The 20225-nt window shown below is 52.0% G+C and overlaps 1 protein-coding gene across 1 annotated transcript; it reads left to right on the top strand.

The window, feature by feature from the left end:
- The first annotated feature begins 951 nt into the window (after window positions 1-951).
- On the top strand, window positions 952-9538 carry UPK3A (uroplakin 3A). The gene is made up of 6 exons (XM_081058094.1): window positions 952-1085; window positions 2131-2286; window positions 3673-3952; window positions 6332-6414; window positions 7501-7633; window positions 9275-9538. Exons 1-6 carry the CDS (start codon window positions 1034-1036, stop codon window positions 9432-9434), a joined length of 864 nt encoding a protein of 287 aa, XP_080914220.1. The 5' UTR covers window positions 952-1033; the 3' UTR covers window positions 9435-9538.
- Window positions 9539-20225: the final 10687 nt, after the last annotated feature.

Here is a 20225-nt window from a genome sequence, read left to right as displayed (position 1 = left end):
TATCCACTCATAATCAAATCAGCCGAGAGGCCATCAAACTCCTCCCTCCCCATTTTACGGAGCGGAAACTGAGGCCCAGAGAGAGGAACATTGTGTTTCTGGCTGAGCACAGAATCTCTCTCTTCTAACATTTTTACTTAAAACTTTTCAAATCTATAGGAACATTTCCAGAACAATACAATGACTACCCATATTTGCCAATTATTAAGATTGTGCTGCATTTGTTTTATCGCTTACTCTCTCTCCCTCACTCCATATACAAGTGTGTGTGTGTGTGTGTGTGTGTGTGTGTGTATTAGTTTCACGTCGGGTGACACTTCCCCCACAAGAGTCCAGCACGTATCTTCTTCACAACCACAGTACAGTGGTCACACTTAGGAAATTTAACATCTAATCAATATTGTTATTCGACACACATTCCATAATTCACAAATTTCTCATTGTCATACTAACTGTGATAGTGTTTGTTATAGGTTATTTGTTTTTATCCAGGTGCAGCCTTGGTCTTGAACCTGTGAACTGAAGAGGGTCACACCACCAGTCTCCAGACGGCTCACAGACTCAGGACTCCAGGGTTTCCATGACAGCACTTTCACTGGTTAACTCGGTTCATCTTCTCAAGAGCCCAATCAGTGCCTGGTACCTACTAGGATCTCTATAAATAGTTATAGAAATTAGCGTCCCCGGTTTACAGTATGGAGACTGAAGCTCAAAGAGGGGTGGCTGGCCCCCAAGGTCTCACTTGGAGACGCGGAGAAAGCACCACCCAGGTCTCCACACGTAGTAGGCACTTTGTTAACGGCTTCTGCGCAGATTGATGTGTTTCCTGGGGTACACATCAGGGGTGGGCTCAGGGGCCCGGGGCGGGGCGTATGCAAATAGCCCTCGAGAGGCCGCGGATTGGCCGGCGCGGGCGGGGGCGGGGGCGGGGCGCGCCGAGGGCCCGGGCTCGCAGGTGAGGCCGCGGGAGAGGCGCGGAGCCCTGTCCCCCGGGACCTCCCACCGCGCACGCTGTCGCGGCTCGTCGCACACGATGTCTCCGCTCTGGGCCTTGCTGGCCCTCGGCTGCCTGCGGCTCTGCTCAGGTAAGCGGATGAGGAGAGGAGGGATCTTTGCCCAGGGCGGGCGGGCAGTTGTGTCCTGCATCCTGACCTCCCGGGGAGTCCTGATAAGAGCCTGGAGGGGAAGGGGCGTTAGGGATGGGACCTTCATTTGTTCACTCCAGGAATAGGCAGGATGCCTGCTCTGTGCCAGGCCCTGTGCAGGCTCTGGGGGCCCAGGTATTAACAATAACCAATAACGATAACCAATAACAATAACACTGATTAATAAGCTTCCTCTGGTGGGGGTTCCGGGTCTCCTGGATGACGGAGCCCTGTGATGTATGCTACAAAAGACACACACGGTGGGCAGTGGGAGAGCAGAGAAAGCACTGAGCTAGACTCATGGTGATTCCTGCAAGAGGGGGGTGGAGGAACTTTTCAGGTGAACGAGCAGCATGGGCAGGTCCAGAGAGGAGGGAGGTGGCATGATCTGTCCCGGGAACTTCCTGTGCGTTGTCCACCAGGTGGCTGGAGCTTGGGGTGCATAGAGCTGAGGCTGGAGACCCAATAAAGCAACGCTCATAACTTCAGGACCTTATTGTCCCTTCAGAGACCGGACTGCATTGGAGGGCGGGGGGAGCCACAAAAGGGGCCTCGTAGGAGAGTGACACGTCAGAGTTTCATGTTAGAGAGCAGAGGATGGGGGAGGGCTTGTTCTGAGGGTCCAGGTGAAGAGGGTGGGACTCCAAGATGGGTGGAGAGATGCCTAGGAGAGGCAATGCGGTGCTTGAACCCCAACAGGGTGCTTGAAAGTCTGCAGGGGGGAGAGAGGGCAGCGGTTCAGCTGGACTGCCCAATTCCTGGCCAGGAGGACTGGGTGGGGGCAGGAGTGCTGCCCATGTCTAAGACACGTTCCTGACAGGACCTGTGGGAAGTGGGAAGCCCAGTGCCTGGCAGAGAGCAGGTACTCAGTAAGTGTATGCAAACATGTGTGTGTGTGTGTGCGTGTGTCTCGGGGGAGGACAGGGGATGCCCATGAGTGTGGACAGTTCTGCCAGGCATCAATTTCTGTCACTGCATCCACCAGGTGTGAACCTCCAGCCCCAACTGGCCAGTGTGACCTTTGCCACCAACAACCCCACCCTCAGCACCGTGGCCTTGGAGAAACCTCTCTGCATGTTCGACAGCACAGCAGCCCTCAGTGGCCCCCATGAGATCTACCTCTACGTCTTGGTGGACTCGGGTGAGGCACCTGCTTCCTTCTGGCTATGCTGAAAGGGGCTTTGACCTGTCCGCAGGGCAGAGGGAAGGAGGCAGGTAGAGCGGTGCTCCCTCCCTGTAACTCATGTCCCCCATGCAGCTTACCAACCTGCACCTGTGTCTGCTCAGTGCCAGCCCTGGGCTGGGTGCTGCAGTCACAGACACGTCCTTGCCCTGGAGGGACATCCAGTAGTGCTGGGAATCATAACAGCACTAGTCACGGAGTACCTATGTCACGCCAGGTGCTCTGCTCACCTTAGAGCTGATGTTTATAGCCAGCCTGCAACTCCAGTTGACCCTCGAACAACACGGGTTTGAAATGCCTGGGCCCACTTTTACATGGACTATTTTCAATGAATACTCTAAATGTATTTTCCTTTGCTTATGATTTTCTTAATAACATTGTCTTTTCTCTAGCTTACTTTATTGTAAGAATACAGTATATGTTACATATAACATACAAAATATGGGTGAGCCGACTGTTCATGTTATTGGTAAAGTATCTGGTCAAGAGTAGGCTATTAGTAGGTAAGTTTCTGGGGTTCAAAAGTTATATTTGGGCTTTCATCTGCGCCCCTAACCCCCACATTGTTCACAGGTCAGCTGTATTATGATGTCCATCACAGAGCAAAACTCAAGGCTCAGAGAGGCAGAGCCCCCAGAACTGGAGAGCGAATCCAGACTCTCTGGTCCTCACGCCCCAGCCCTGCCTGAGTTGGCTCAGCTGTGTGTTTTCGAGGGCACCCACATGTTTGGGCCTGCTGACCCTGGCCCAGTCTCCTTTCCCCATTTACTAGCAGTAATCCTGGGCTTCCAGAGAGAAGGAACCCAATGGCAACCTCTTACCTTTCTGTAATAGAAACTGGCCACTTACAACAGCTTATTTAGGGTTATCGTATCCTTCCAGCAAACATTTATTGACCTCCTACCTACCTGTGCCCAACCTGTGGGCACTGCACGGTATCTTTCTCCCATTTCACAGGCCAGGGTCCAGAGAAGTAAAGTGAGGTGTCCACAATCACTCAGCTAGTAGGGAAGAGGCCTTAGGCCCTTCATACGTCTGCCTGCCTCCACGCTGTTTCCCCTGTACCACATACCCCTCTGTTCCCATTTCACAGAAGAGAGAGTCCAGTGAGGACACGACAATAGCCTGTTGGGGTGGGAGGACTGCAGGCCTGTGACAAGATGAGGTGGGTGACAGCTGCACAGAGTGGCCGAAGCAGGAGAGGTGACTGAGGGACTGAGCCTGCCCCGTGCCTGTGCCCAGAGCACAGTGCTGGCTCATAGAGGACGCTCAGGGGCGTTTGATGAATGACTGAGTGACCGAGCTGGGTGGCCAGGAAGCTCATGCCCAGCACTATCTCTCCAGCCAGCTCCAGGAATGCGTCTGTGCAGGACAACACCAAGGCCCCGCTGAGCTCCACGTTCCGGCAAACAGAGGGGGGCAGGACAGGCCCGTACAAGGCCTCGGCCTTTGAACTGACCCCCTGCAGCGACCTGCCCAGCTTGGATGCTGTAGGCGATGTGTCCCGGGCTTCCGAGATCCTGAATGCCTACCTGGTCAGGGTGGGCGCCAATGGGACCTGCCTGTTTGACCCCAACTTCCAGGGCCTCTGCAACCCGCCACTGTCAGCAGCCACGGAATACAGGTGGGTGTGGGCAGCTGCGGGAGAGTGGCAGGTGTGCTCCGCCCCGACTCAGGAAGACCCAGAGCTGGTGAAGTGTGTGAGGCCACATGTCTTGAGAGCCTACTATGTGGCAGGACCATCCTGGGTCCCTTAAAGGGCTTCCTGGTCATGTGACCAAGCACAGGATCACATACTCAGAAGGGACCCTGCTTGGCTTAATGCTTTGACATCTTGAAACTGTTCATTTTTCAACAAGGGCTCTGAATTTTCATTTGCACTGGGCCCCACAAATCATACACCTGGTCCTTCCCCATCGCCCAGGGGGCACTTACCACTGTGCCCCTCATTTGACAGGAAAGGAAACTGGTCCAGAGAGGGAAGGGGGTCACCTGATGAAAAGCTGGGACCTGGCGTGAACTTGAGCCCCACCCAAGGCCTTTCCAGCTACCACTTGAGCCTGTGCTTTTGCCCCCCTTGCTCAGTGCACATTTTTGTGGCTACCCCACCACAGGTGTTTCCTGAGCACCTTCTCTGTGCAGATCTCAGGCCTCAGCCCTGACCCATGGCTAGAGGGTCTTCTTCTTAACTGGTGTCAAAGCCACTCCTGTTACCATGGAGATGCATAGGTTGGGGTCTCTGCACCTTCTAGGCTGCCTTTGGGGGCCAGGCTGGCACTCACCTGCCATCCTGTCGGATGGCTTGCCCCGCCTTTGGCCTCAGCCCTGGATCTCCTCTGGCCCACCCTCAACCCTCCCCTCTGACCTTGTTCCTAACCTGTCCTTCCTTCTTGATCGCAAAGTCCACCCCACCTTGGGGACACAGGCGCAGATCCCAGCCTCCGAAACTCTCATCTTCAGACCTAGAGAAGTGGGGGATTTTTAGGCAAAATACTGATTTTTTTTTTTAAAATGCTAACCAGTTTTATTAATTTATTTTTTAATTTTTTATTGGGGAACAGTATGTTTCTCCAGGACCCATCAGCTCTAAGTCGTTGTCCTTCAATCTAGTTGTGGAGGGCACAGCTCAGCTCCAAGTCCAGAACCATTTTCAATCTTTAGTTGCCGGGGGCGCAGCCCACCATCCCATGTGGGAATTGAACCGGCAACCTTGTTGTTGAGAGCTCGTGCTCTAACCAACTGAGCCATCAGGCCACCCCATAGGCAAAACACTGATTTTTAAAGGTCTTAATTTTTTTCTGTGTAAACTAGAGGCTGCCAATTTCTTCTTCTTTTTTAAAATTCATTAATTTATTTTTTACTTTTGTTGAGGAGGGCAAAGTTTGAAGGGACAGAAGGTTGGTGGTAGGAGCTTAGAATATAAGGTAAAAACAACTGGGCTGTCCAAGGAAGGAGTGCGGCTCCAGGGTGATGGGAAAACACAGCAGAAGGCTGAAGGAGAGGAGAGAGAGAACAGCGGGTGGGTTCGAGGAGACCTGGAGCAAGAGAAAAAAATAGGGAACGCTTCATGAATTTGGGTGTCATGCTTGTGCAGGGACCAGGCTAACCTTCTCTGAATCGTTCCAGTTTTAGCACATGTGCTGCTGAAGCAAGCACGAGACTATCAATTTCTTAGTTCTCAGACATCCATTATTTTAAACAGATCTTAACATAGCTATGGATATTTTGGACTGTATTGCCTGGCCTTCCTTTATGATTCGTAATGCTTGATTGAGATTTTCTGCATGTAAAATGTAGCCCTTATCCCAGAGCAGCCGGAATGGATGTTATTATTTTTTGACTCTTTTTTGTGTGATATCAAGGACCAAGCTGGGAATAGTGGAAGGCAAAAATGCAAGGACAAATGGGTCAAGACTGAGCAAATATGCTACGTCTGTGTGTACACACACACACACACACACACACACACACACACACACACAGAGGATGCCAAGAAAATGTAGACACATTTTAAGAAAGGAAAAAAACCTGTATTAAAATTACGCTGATGGTCACCACTTTGAGCACCTCTTGTAGTCGCAGAAGTCAAACCTGACTTGCATTCTTTTCTTATCGATATGTATTGAGTGTTACAATTTTAATAGTTTTTTCCTTTCTTAAAATGTGTATGCATGCGTTTGGCACCTCTGTGTGTATATAAAGTAGAGAAACAGCTGGGGTCTCAGAGGGACAGCCGAGAGGAGGACCATGGGTGCTGAAGGCTCCCTGGAGAAGGTGACATCTGCACTGGGGAAGGGCCTGGGGCAGTGATAGTGGCAAAGGGGCCAATACGAAGTCCAGCACCATCCTGTTGTCCAGGGCCCACCTGTGGCCACCCAGATTTTCATCTCCTAGAAGTCCTCACTCTGTCCCCCACCCCGGCCGTCTTAATCCCTCTCACCTCCCTGTGGCTGGAGCTCACCTCCTTATGGATAGAAGTCATCTTCACTCCGTCTCCTTCCAGATTCAAGTACGTCCTCGTCAACATGTCCACAGGCTTGGTACAGGACCAGACCCTGTGGTCTGACCCCATCTGCACCAACAGGCGTAAGTAGTAGGGGTGGGCTGGGGGCAGTCCTCAAGGGAATCTGGGAAAGCAGACTCAGGCTGTCACTCTGGAAAGTTTCCCCAGTCACAGGCAGGCCACTGGTCTATGAGGAAAATGCATCTTAAAATAATTTCACCGGAAACCTCATCCTTCTTCCTTCCTTCCTTCCTTCCTTGAGGGCCAGGTGCTGTAACAAAGGAAGGTGGAGGATTGCTGGTGTTTGGGCCTGGCTGGATGGGTGGGCTGGAGTCAAAGTCAGGGGCATTTCCCAGCCTTTATGGTGCATTTGCCTCCAAGGAGTGTGCCGTTTAGCAGCTCTGAAAGGTTGCCAGAGGTCACGCAGCTAGTGGGGGGTAGTCAGGCCTGTGTGTGGCCAGCGCAGCTCCTGAGACACAATTACCCTGGGACCAAGAGTCCTGAGAACAAGCCTAGCCTCTGAGCCTTACGCTGTGTGAGCCCTGCAGGGTCTCAGTTTCCATATCTGAGAAGTGGGAAGAAGACTCATTGCTCGGCCTCCCCAGCAGGGCTCCTTTGGGCAATCCAGACAAGAGGGCTAGGCCCAGCTCTCTTAGCGCAGGACCTGAAGTTAGTCTGTGGGGAGAGCATGCCCTTTGGGACCAGACAGACCTATCGGCTCGAGTCTGGCGTCCGAGTGGCCTTGAAGTCAGTCTCCCTAAGCTGCAGTGAGCGAACTACGCTTTGTTCATTTCATTCCAAAAAGGGTGACCCTGGCCAGAGCAGAGGGCGCGCCACGGGCCAGCTGGCTCTCTTCGCTTCACCTTTAATAGTTTGTCATCTACATCCCTACCATCTCACCAGAAGATTGGAGTCAGTTTGTAATTTACAATTATGTACAGAGACAGTAAAAGAGGAGGAGACCAGACGTACACAGGAGAAAGCTGGGAAGTCAGATGGGGGGACAAGCAAGGTCATTGAACCTCAACACTGGGGGGGAGACAGTCCTGGAACTGGGTCCCCACTTCATCCCTGGGACTGGCAGCCACCAGCCTCGGGGAGCCCTGCGCATCCCTGGGAGAAGGCTGAGGGTGCAGTGTCTTGGGAGTAATGGACCTGTGCCCCGTTAGTCACCCCGTACTTGGCAATCGACACGTGGCCAGGCCGGCGAAGTGGCGGCATGATCGTCATCACCTCCATCCTGGGCTCCCTGCCCTTCTTCCTGCTCCTGGGCTTTGTGGGTGCCATCGTCCTCAGCCTCGTGTGAGTACCCACCAGCTGGAGGGCGGGACTTGGGGACACACTAGACCCCATCGCTGACGCAGGGGAGGGCCCTGCGGTCAAAGGAGCTGCCTTTCACCCTGGGTGTGGTGGGTTGGGGACGGGAGAGCTGCGTCCTGGGGCATCCAAGGTCAAGGTCCTCTGGGTGGGCAGTGGCTTTGTGGGCAGATGCCAGGTCTGACACCTAGAGCTGCACAACCGTGGGCCTCAGGTTCCTCTTCTGGAAAATGGCGCTACTAATAAATATTATCCACCCTTCGGAGTTGTGAAGGTTGAGTGACATAATCCCTAGAGAGTCCTCAGGGCAGTGCCCAGGCACTAAACAAGTATCAGCTTTTGTTGTCGTTATAATTCACCTACTTGCAGTACAGATGGGGAGATTGAGGTCTGAGGGGAGGATGGCCCAAGGTCACACAGCCAGTTGTTATAAAACAGCTGGGACCCGAGCCCCAGTCTCCTGACTCCACTAACAGCTCTGATTTGTGTCTGTTTGGATTAGGACTCCTGGTCTCCGTGGGGTGTCTGGAGCAGCTAACAGGGCTGCCTGGTGCAAGACACACAGCCCATTATTCCTAGGGGGGGTTGAGCGGGGCATGGACTTAGGTGCCTGCGGTGCCCTGGGAATCGAGAAGGGACCGGGCAGATCTTGGCTGGAGCATCAGGGTGGGGTTCCTGGAGGAAGGGACAGCAGGAGCCAACTGTCCTTGGGACAGGGATGGATGGAAGTCACATGCAGTGTGCTTCTCAGCGAGGGAGGGAGCCCAGGGGACTGTGAAGACCAAGAGGGGTGCCTGTCCCAGTGGGAGTGAGGAAACAGGTGGAAAAGCTGCTTGGAATCAGTGAAATGAAGTGGACATGTAGAAATTAGCCAGGCAGGAAAGGACATGGGTGGGTCAGGAATGGGAAGGGGGGCAGTGAACTTGGAAATCATGTTGAACCTCTGACATTTACATTAATGAAAACACCAATAATAGATGAGATTAGCCACCCAGAGACTGGTCTGTCTGTCCAGACCTGGGAGCAGTCAGGACATGGTTTTGTCCTTCCGCCCCTTTAGGCAGCACCCTAATCTGGCACCAAAGGTCTTATTAACTGACTGAGCCTGGCTCTTCCATTTACCCCTCCTGCCAGCCTCTGCCCAGCTCCAGCTGCACCAGACTTCCCACTGTTGCCCCAGATACTCCCCAGCCACTCTTATCAAATGCTTGGAATGCCTTTCTTTGCCCCCATTCTTCTCCTTTCTGGCCAGATTAACTGCCCCTTCCTCCAGGAAGCCCTCCTGTGACTCCCACCTGGATTTGTCCATTGTGTCTGGTCATTGTCTGCTGTGGTCTGTCTCTCCATACAATCTTAGCTCTTTAGGGACATGGGACAACGGACTCCAAGTACCCAGCTTATGGGAAGACCTGTAAATTGTTTGCTCACATAATTCCAAAAGGGTGACACTTTCCTTATCCCAGGGCCTGGCACACAGTAAGTATTCTGGAAAGATTGGTTTATTGAATGAATGCCTAAAAGAACACCTGTGAAAGCAATGTCTAAATAGAAAGGTCCTTGACCAGCTAAAGGGATTTGGGCTTCCTTTGCGCCCCTAACCCTGGTTCTCTTCATCCTCTTGGTTAGAGACATGGGCGGTTCTGATGGGGAAACCACGCACGACTCCCAGATCACGCAGGAGGCCATCCCCAAGTCCCTGGGCACCTCGGAACCTCCGTACACATCTGTGAACCGAGGGCCAGCCCGGGACAGGGCGGAGGTATTTGCCAGCAAGCTGCAGGACTGAGCCGGGCACCACTCCTGGGGGCAGCGTTCTCCCCGACCCCACCCAAGGGGAAATGACCTGTTGGTCCAACCGCACGAAAACTTTTAATAAAATCTCCCAAAGAATTTGAGTTCAATGAAGATTTACAGAGTGAATGAGTGAGTCCATGTGGTACTGAGGGCTTAGATTGTTTCTCCAGAGGGCGGGGGCTGGGGACTAACTTTCAGGTAAGTGAAGGTGGTGGAGGCTGAGAGACTGAGGCTGTCCAACATCTGGTTGTCTGACCTCCTCGTGTGAAATGGGGAAATAAGCACCTTTCATGATCACCCCATGGGAGTGTTGGGGTCCCGTGAGACTGGCCGTCTATGCAGTTATTGGATGGTGTTTGGAGTTTGCTGACTGTGAGGTACTGAAACCGAACTGTGCTCTGGTAACTCGTCTTGAACCTCACCCCTCCCCCATCATCTCCTTTTGGGGTTCAGCTTCCTTACCTGTGAAATAGGCTGATATAAACGGTTAATTTCAAGGCCACGAATGCCTGCATTCCTTCGCAGCTTTCCCATCCCAGTGGGAGGACAAAAAAGTGACAGGACACAGAGGAGGGCACCCAGTCCTGGGTCTCCACTCAGATGACTCAATTCTGTCTTCTGAGCCAGGTAGCAAGACCGCTTCCCTTTCGCAGATGTGCAAAACAAGTCACAGTCCCCCTTGCCATCCCTGAAAGGAGAAGAAGTTTGTTGGGTTTGGTTAAAGCAGGAGCGCTCGCCCCCAGCTGCCGGGAAGACAGCCCCAGCAGGCTGCTGTGGTTCCCTAGGGGCACTCATGCTGACACGCGCACAGATTCACAAGAGGGATCCAAAGCTGAGAAGGCAGGCGGCAGGGCCGTGAGAAGAAACTTAAAAACAGAGAGGGATCAGGAGAAGCCAAAACCAGGGTGGCTGGAGCTGCAGAAGCTGACAGGAGCCAGTTCCTGGGCAATGGGGACAGAAGGAGGGAGTGGTGGGTGCTGCTTCTGAGGGCACCCAGCCTGGGTGTGCCAGACCACCTCTGGGATCCTCGAGACTGTCTTCTAGGCCCCATGAGACTGGCCTGGGGAGCCCTGGAACTCCCCCATCGCTGTGCGTCCTCACCAGAGACCCTCCTCCTTTAGGGTGGACCTGCCAGCTCTCCTCCCTGACTCCCCAGCCACAGCGGGTGGTGCGGTGGGAAGCTTCCTTGAAGCAAGTTTGCATTCTCTTTTAGAGCATGCCTGTATTTATTTTCTTTTAGTGTTTAAATTGAGGTGAGATTCACATCACATAAAATTAACCATTTTAAAGTGAACGATTCAGGGGCGTTTCATACATTCTCAATGTTGTGCAACCACCACCTCTATCTAGTTCCAAAACGGTTTCCTCACCAGAACTGGAAACCCTGTACCTATTAAGCAGTTACTCCCCATTGTCCCCTCCCTTACCCCAAGTCCCCGATCATCAGCAATCTGCTTTCTGTCTCTGTGGATTCATCTATTCTGGACATTTCATCTCAGTGGAATGGTACAGTATGTGAGCTTTTGTGCCTGGCTTCTTTCACTGAGCATAATGTTTCTGAGGTCCATCTACATTGTGGCACATATCAGTACTTCATTCCTTTTCACGGGTGAGTAATATTTCATTTTCTGGATCTACTATTCATGGATGATGAGCATTTGGGTTGTTTGGCACCTTTGGCTATTGTGCCACTATTTGGCTTCTTAGAACAGTGCTGCTATGAACAGGCATGTTTGTTTGTACACCTGCTTTCAGTTCTCTTGGGTATATACCTACGAGGAGTGGCATTGCTGGGTCATACAGTTGTTCTATGTTTAACTTTTTGAGGAACTGCCAAACTGTTTTCCACAGCAGCTGCACCATTTTGTGTTCCCACCAGCCATGTAGCCTGTATTTGTTTTCATACCAAAATATGCTGGAGCACAGTGGTGGCTGTGAAGAAGGTCCCCTACTTATTCTTTGGGTGTCCTTCGTCTGGATCCGTCCCCCCATTGGAAAACCAGGACCTCCAGGTGACCTGAGCCCTGTTCTGTTAGCAGCAGCCACCCCTTGTGGGAGTAGCTGGTTGGTGGCTGTCTTTTGGTGCCGCGTCCAGCCCTCTTTCCACTGGCCTGGCTAATCGAGGCCCCAGGGAATGTGAACGTCCAGCTACCAAGAGACTTTCCCAACAGCTCGTGATGCCAAAGCTCACGGGACCAAACCTGAACACAGCTGGACAGCTGTTTCAGGGCTGTGAGGACACGAGCAAACGAGTGATCGCTCCGTCCATTTGCTCCTACAGGACCATCTCCCTTAAGGATGAGTCTCGTCTCCCCGGAGAGCATCAATCCCCTGTTCTGGCCCCACGAGGTGCCGTTGGGAGAGGCTGCTCGTCTCATTTGAAGCACGCCTCTCTGAAATCAGACAGGTCCAACTTTCCTACCAGCCGAGACCTTAGGTCAGCCACGTCATCTCCTACAGCCTTGGTTTCCTCATTTGTGAAAAAGGGGCCATGAGTGGAACCCACGCACTGTGAGGTCATGAGGGTAGAATGGAACGGTACACGTCAGCCCTCTTTGTAGCTCCTCCCTCCATCACAGCCTCGCCTTGCTCTCAGTTGTAATTGTTTAAAGCAGTGTCTAGACTGAGTTGGAGGGCAGGTGAAAGGTCGGATCCTCTTCTGTGAGACCTCTGCAATCCCGAACTGAGCATGTGACAAGGGGAGGCAGGAATCTGGCAAAAGGGAGTCTTCTGGGTCTGAGGCTGGGGCTATTGAGTACTTGGTGGTGCCCTCGACCCAAATGGGGACAAATAGGCTGGGTCGGAGAAATCAGGAGTTTGGGGAAAGTGAAATGTAAGCTGCTTGTGACATAGCTGGTGGGGCTGAGTTGTAGGCGGTGGGTACCCAGGTGTCATGCAGGGTGGCATACGAGGTTTCTAGTCCTGCTCCCCACATACGAACGCAGGATGTGGTGAGGCCAAAAAGGAACACCCCTGGAGCCATAGATGGGGGAGTCATACCACTATATTCTAGCTGGCAGCTGGGTTGGAGACACCGGAAGCAGGAGCCACACGACGTCCACTTCTCTGCCAACCCACCCCACTTGCTACCTGCAATCCGCTCTTGCTAGCTCAGCCACCATCTTCTTGCTAGCCCGGCTGTTATATTAGCGAAGCCATGGCAGTTATATCAGTGGCCAATGGCTCACTGGTTACAGCTGACGGCCAACTAGCCACAGCTGATGGCCATCCAATCACAGTTGATGGCTGTTTACTACCTGAGCCAGCACCTTTGCACGTGAAGCTGAGAGCCTGGAAACTGCTCTCCTGGCTCTGTCCCCACACCAGGTGTGCAGCTCTGGGGGATGAAAGGCTACAGATATCAGGCTTGGCTGTATTAGAGTGGGACTGATGCACTGTTACTCCCAATTATTCACTGCCCCCTACATTGAAAGGGTTATACTTGCTCTGCCCTCTGTCATCAGGCCCCATGTCACGGGATGAGCTGGGGGCCACTTCTGAGCAGCTATACAAGAACCACTGGTGGTTCCCCATCACTCTTCTCTCTCTAGCATGAGAATATACCCTATGGTGGAGTGGGGTGCTCTCTGTCTGCCTGGGGCCCCGAATGAAGCAGTCACGTGGAGCAGCCCCAGCTGACAAAGCAACCAGGAAATAAACCTTGTGTTGTAGCCCACTGAGATCTCAGGGTTGGTTGTCCCTGGAGGGAACAGCTCTGAGCTGGTGCCACCCTTGTGTGTACCCTCGTCAGCCCCTTAGGCAAATCTTCCCCACAGCTGCTCTGAGTCTTGGCTGCATGCCCTGGACATGGGTGCTCAGGAGGTCTGCGAGCTGCTGCTACAGGCTGCGTGCCACCAGCCTCTGCTTCTTCCCGCGAGGCTGCTATGAGCTGGTTTCCCACCCCAGCTCTGATGAGCTTGGAGGCTTCCTGCCTTGCCTCCTCCTGGCTTGGGGTGCGGCTGCAGGCTGCAGACTGCTTATCGGCAGCCCCAGCACGGTGTCCACTACTTTGCGGCAGTCATCAGGCCCCTGTTGTTTCAGCGTCAGCCTGTGGGAAGAGGAATGCAGGCAGCTGGCATCTTTGCTCCTCTTTCTGTTGCCGTCTGAGTTGAACAAGAGCTCTGTTTGTTTATCACCAGCCGAATCTGTCAGCCTGGCCTTGACAGTCACACGGCAGCATAACCTAGTGAGGTTTTCTGATATGCTGAGCAAAGATGGTGTTTGCAGCCATGGACGGACTGAGATCTCTCTCAGCCAAAGATTCTTTCAGCTTTGGGGCCAGGAAGGAGGGACAACTAGAGAGGCAGGGGGTAGAGAAGGCAGGGGGTAGAGAACTCACTGGAAAGCCAAACCTTAGCCCGCATGCCCTCTCTGTGACCCCGGTCTGTCTCTGGCATCTGTTCTCTTCCTGTCACAGAATCTCGCTGTCACTCAGACAGTGACCAGTGCTACTCAATCCCCCACTTCTGCAGACAGAACAGCCCCTCCTCCTTCCATTGGTCCCTGTCCAATGTGACTTCCACTCAGAGGCAGCTGCAGGGAGAGGGGTAAACCATCATCTTTCAGAGGGTGAGTCTGGATTCTGGGGGTAAGGGGTATGGGGCAGGAGGGCAAGTCTTTGCCAAGTTCCAACCAGCTCTACCCAATCTGTGCAGAATGAGCCAAGCAGGTGGGCGGGGGTGGGTAGGAGACCCTGGGCTTGTGTGGGGACAGAGCCAGGAGTGCAGTTTCCAGGCTCTCGGCCTCACGTGGAAAGGTGCTCACTCAGGTAGTAAATGGTCATCAACTGTGATTGGACGGCCATCAGCTGTGGCTAGTTGGCCATCAGCTGTAACCAGTGAGCCATTGGCCAGTAATATAACTGCCGTGGCTTCGCTAGCAGAAAAATGGGGGCTAGCAAGAAGATGGTGGCTGAGCTAGCAAGAGCGGATTGCAGAGAGGCGGATTGCAGCTAGCAAGTGAGGTGGGTTGGCAGAGAGAAGTGGACGGCAGGTTGTGGATATTGTGGCTCCTGCTTCCTGTGTCTCCAACCCAGCCCCCAGCGAGACTATAGTGGTATGACTCCCCTATCTATGGCTCTGTGGGTGTTCCTTTTTGGCCTCACCATGTCCTGCGTTTTTATGTGGGGAGCGGGACCAGAGAACCCACATGCCGGCCCCACGTGACAGCTGGATTCATGGGCTCTGGGCTGGACACAGGCTTCAAAGAAACTTCTAATTATAAATACCCATGGAAGCCATTTCTCTAGCTCATTTCTCAGATTCTGAAGGATCCCCCCTCCCATGGCTGAGAAGGCAGGGCCTTCAGAGGTGAGCTTTCCACCTCTACATGAGGCTGTTTCATTTCCCTTCCACCCCAATCATGGTTCACCAGTTAGCCAATCACAGTAGACATGCTGTGTGACTTGGGGCAAAGAAGTAACCTCTCTGGGCTCCCCGGACCTCATATGTGCAAAGAGGTCCAGAATGCTTGGGAAGCCTGCTCCAAAATAGGTCATTTTTCCTTGCGATCCCATCAATCACAAAGGGATGTTATTCAGTTCAATCCAACGGAACCCTGAGCCCCAGGCTTAGGAAACCTTGGAGCCACCTGTCTGGTTGGAAGAACAGGAATGCACAGAGGAAGTCAGAGCAGAGCCTCGCACAGAGCACAGAGCATTAACCTTTCAACACACAGTTCAGGCTAGAGGTGCTGTAGGAACCCAGAGGTAGGATTTCCTCCCCACCCAACCCGGGCTGGGATAGTCAGGAGGGTTTCCTGGAGGCGGTGGAGCTTCTTTCAGATCCCTACCATCTGTAACCCAGAACTCCTGAGGCCCTGTCACTGGGAGACAGATGCTCAATAAGTAGGAACAAGTTCCTGGGGTGTCAGGAATATCATTCGTAGAACTCCTTTTTAAATTGTGAATTCTAACTTTTACAACCACGCATGTACACAGTCTGCTTAACAAGAAAGAAGAGGAGGCCTCAGTCCTGTGCCGTGTGCAATTCTCAGGAGTACCATGGTTATGGAGCCAATGTGTCTCCTTCCAACCTCCTCCGCAGAGCCCTCCACTTGGCAGGAAAGGCACCCACTGTCACTGCTCTGTCTCCTTCTTGGGTCATGTGACAATCCAGGGATGGACACAGAAATGGCCAAGAACTGGGGCTGGTGCTCTAGGCATCCCGGTGCTTTGTTTGCCCAGCTCTTTCCCAATGCCACCTTTGGGGGACCTGGGGACACCTCTGCCCCTGGGAACTCAGGAACACCCAACCACTGGGCTGGGCACAGCACCCCTCAGGGAACCCCTACTCTCCCTCCATCTCCCCACTGGGGCCCCAGTTCATCCTCCAAAGCTCACCCTCTCCTTCCAGCCCCAGTGAACCCCATCATTGCAAGACAACCCCAGGCTTCAGAACACAAAAGGGCATTGACCTTCCAGGGGCACCCATTCCTCACCACACTCTCTCCCCTCATCCACCTTCCTTTTTCCACTTTATTGAAGTATAATTGACATACAATAGACTGCACCTATTTAAAGCTTCTGTTTGATGAGGTTTGACAAACAACAATGCCCATGAAGCCAGCACCGCAAGGGAGATGACAGCCATCTTTATGTCCCTTTCACTGGGGGTCTCCCTCCCATCTCTCCCCAATCCCACTGATCTGCTCTCTGACACTAGAGATGAATTTGCATTTTGCAGAATGTCATATAAATAAAAGCACACGGTATGTCCTTTTTGGTTTCTCTCTATTCAGCTTATTTATTTTGAGATTCAGCATGGTGCCTGTGTCAGTATTTTGTCCCTTTTGATTGCAGAGGCGTATTCCATTGGACGAATGTTCACCAATTTGTCGAGCCGTCATTCAGCTGTGGAACACGTGGGGCGTTTCCAGTTTGCAGTGATCACACACAGAGCTCCCACCAGTCGAACAGTCCTGTCCCCATGTGGGGGCATTGCTTTCACTTTCACTTTCTCTTGGGTAAACACTTAGGAATGGAATGACTGGACTGTATGGTAGGTATGTGATTACTTTTTGAAGAAACTGCCAAATTGTTTTTCAAAGTGATGGTACCTTAAAAAATTTTTTTACTTTGAAATAATTATAGATTCATAGCAAGTTTCAAAAACACGTGCATTGAGGTTCTATGCAGGCTTCACCTTTGACTCCCCAATGTGGCCATCTTATATAATTATAGCTTAATTATATCAAAACCAGAAATTACTATTGGAAAAATCCACAGAGCTTCTTTCTGTTTTTCCAGTTTCACAAGCACTGTGTGTGTGTTTCTATGCAATTTTATCACGGGTGCAGATTTATGTCACTACCATCACAATCAGGTACAGAACTGGCCCATCACCATAAGCCTCCCTCCATTACCCCGTTACAGCCACACCCACCCCTCCCCAACCCCTAAGCCTTCGCCATCACTGATCAGCTCTCCATCTCTACAATTGTGTTATTTGAAAAACATTATTGCCTGACCACTGCGCTGGACACCAGAAGCTGAAAAATATTGAATGTCAACTATAATTTAATATACATATTGTCACGGGATATGGAGTACAGCATAGAGAATAGAGTCAATGAAATTGTAACAGCATATACGATGTCAGAGGGGTAGTAGATTGAGGGAGGGGAGTTATCACTTTGTGAGGGGTGTAAATGTTTAACTATTACATTGTTTTGTGCACCTGAAACTAAAAAAAAGTTATATAAATGAGATCATACAGTAGATAACCTTTTGAGATTTTTGTTGTATGTGAGATGCAGCACAATTTCCTTGAGGTCCATCCCAGTAGTTGCAAATATCAATAGTCCTCTCCTTTTTGATGGCGCAGTAGTATTCCGTGCTATAAATGTCCCACGCTTGGTGTAACCATGCGCCCACCGAGGGGCATTTAGGTTGTTTCCAGTGTGGGGCTATTATGAATACAGTTGCTGTGAACACTTGCGTCAGATTTTTACATGAACATAGTTTTCATTCTTCTGGGATAAATACCCAAGAATGCTTTTGCTGGGTCACATAGTACGTGCACGTTTACCTGGAAAATAAACTGCCAAACTGCTTTTCCAGAGTGGCTGGAAAAACCATTTTGCATTCCTACCCGCAACGATCCAGTTTTTCTGCATACCCACCAGTCTTTGGTGTTAGCACTACTTTTTATTTCAGCCGAGCTGATAGGTATGTCCTGTTTGTACCACTCACGTTCCCACCAGCGGTGAATGTGTTCCAGTTCCTCTCCATCCTTACAGCACTTGGGAGAGCCAGTCTCTTTTATTATGGCCATTCTAGTGGTGTGAAGTGGTTGTCTCATCGTGGTTTTGATTTGCATTTCCCCAATGAATAATAATGTTGAACATCTTTTCAGGTCTTTATTTGCCATCCACCTATCTTCTTTGATGAAACATGCATTCAAATCTTTTGCCCAGTTTTTGAAAAATTGGATTGTCTTCCCATTATCGAGTTATAAGAGTTCTTTTATATTCTAGATTGGTTCCTCAATATATGTTTTGCAAATTTCTCCCAGTCTGTGTCTTGTACTTTTATTTTTGTAGGTGTCTGTCCCTCACCCAACTTTCTTTTTCTTTTAGCCTCTTCATGCCCTGATGCATGTTTACTGTCAGTTCCCCCATCTACACTGTCAGCTCCACAAGGGCACGGGCTGGTTTTCCTGTGGTGTCCTCAGCTGCTAGCACAGCTGCTGATACCCCTGGCCGTATCATGGCTATGGGGGTGTGGGATGGACATGGATTGGTGAGTGGAGACCTCAGAACTGCCTGTTGCAAACTTCTAGTCCAGCAGCCAGGAGGCCTGAGCTGGAGTATGAGTGGGGCTGCGTGGGGTGGCGTGCGGGCGGACGCCATGTTGGAGAAGGTGGGCCAGAGAGACCTTTCCGAGGTGCACTTGCCAGGCTGTCCTCCTGCCTCTCCTGCAGGCAAAGCCATGCCGCTAGCAACACACACACACCACCTGCTGCACAGTGCCAGGGTCACAGCCCGTCCCGCCAGCCTGCCCAGAGGCGGGAGCAGCAGGAAGGACTGTAGGAAATTGATGTGGGGTGTGTGTGTGTGTGCAGGATCCAAACTGTGAATCAACTCCTTTTTCATTAGAGTGCCTACAGCATGCATGTGCAGGGGATGTGCGAACAGTGTGAGGGTGTGTGGTGTGTGGTGTGTTATGTATGGAGGGGGGAGTCCGGGGTATATAATACGCAGATGTCTGGCCTTCACACCAGTGCAGGACAGCTGTGTGTTATGATGTGGGTCTCCCCATGCAATAAAGCAACAACTTCCTCTCCGGGATGGAAGGATTGTCAGCTGGTCCGTGACGTCTTTTCTGTTTTCTCTTTGGAGCTCCCTCCCTGGGCACTGCCTGTGTGGCTCGTCCCTTCTCTGTTTTCTGACAGTGCAAAGCCCCTTCTGTAGCCACACAGCCCCCTGGCAGCAATTCCAAGCAGATGCCCACTTTCCAGCTCGGCCTAGTGACTGTAAACCCTTTCTGTCTGTTTCTCAGTCTGTTCAAAGGGAATGATAATACCTATTGCACAGTATAACGGTGAGGATGAAGTCAGACGTGTGTATGAAGAGTCTGGCACAGAGCCTGGTGCCTAGTGGCTGCTCAATAAGCAGTAGTATGCACACGCACACAAAAGCATGTCCATTCCACACACACTAATGCCTCCCTGGGCAGCCTTGCCATTTCACACACACACACACACACACACACACACACACACACACACACACACTTCTTTGTTTAGCACACACTGAGTAAGACGTGCTCACGCTGGCTGGGTGGAGGCTAGGACACAAGACAGTTACACTGTGACATTCAGCGACGAGCAGCACACACACCTGCACGTCAGCACCATGCTGGCCCCTTGCCAACCTGCCCTGCCAGCCCTTATCTAGTCTGAGAATGCTCAAGGTGGCCAGGTGGCAATGCCTCAGTAACTTTCCACAACTTAGGAGAAGCTGCGTGTCTCTTGGAGGTGGGAGGAGGATGGGGAGGCAGTGTCCCTAAGGTGTCCCTTGTGCTGTCCTTGTTCTCCTAAAGCTGTTGTGCTGAGCTGTTGGGAGGAGGGCCTGAGACTTCCAGTCTGTGCCTCGGTTGGAGCTAAGCTGATTACTACCCCATCCTCCCGGACACCCTGTCCAGGGACCTGGCCTCTGACTGCACCTCCCCATAGGATCCCGTTTATCAAGGTCCGCGCTGGGGCCTGGGAGCTCCTTGAGAGCAAGGCCATGTGTCCTCAGGTCTGGGTGCCCATCACCCAGCACAGGAATAAGGTGCTCATGAACGGACTTGCACTGCATTTCAATCCTGTATCCAGGGGATGGGGAGCTGTATGCAGCGTGGTTACATGTGTGGGCTGGGCGTGGGGCTGCCTGGGTAACCTGCAGGGCGTCAGCTTCCTCCTGTCAAGTTGGAATAATAATGATCCTTCCGCATAGGGGTGTTTGGGGGACTGAATGAAGGAACACATGCAAAGAGCTCAGGCACCACAGAGGAAACCCTCTTTCCCTCGTTCACTCCCAAGTCACTAGCCACCATAACGTTCTGGGCTCCACGTACATCCCCCCACTCCCCTTGCCCCCAGCATTCACAGGCTGCTGAAACCCAGAAACTCAGCTTCCTCACAAATGGGAAGCTTCCCTGTGGGTTGGGGGGCATTCACAGCCATTTTATAAACCAGGCAGAAATAAAAAATGTGCTAAGGATAGAGGAAATAATCCTGAATTCTGTCGGGCTTGGGCAGGGCCGGAGGGCAGATCCAGGAAGGATGGGCAGAGGAAG

Source organism: Rhinolophus hipposideros, assembly GCF_964194185.1.
Source record: "Rhinolophus hipposideros genome assembly, chromosome: 9".
Lineage (NCBI taxonomy): Eukaryota > Metazoa > Chordata > Mammalia > Chiroptera > Rhinolophidae > Rhinolophus > Rhinolophus hipposideros.
This window is presented reverse-complemented; position numbering and strand designations above follow the sequence as displayed.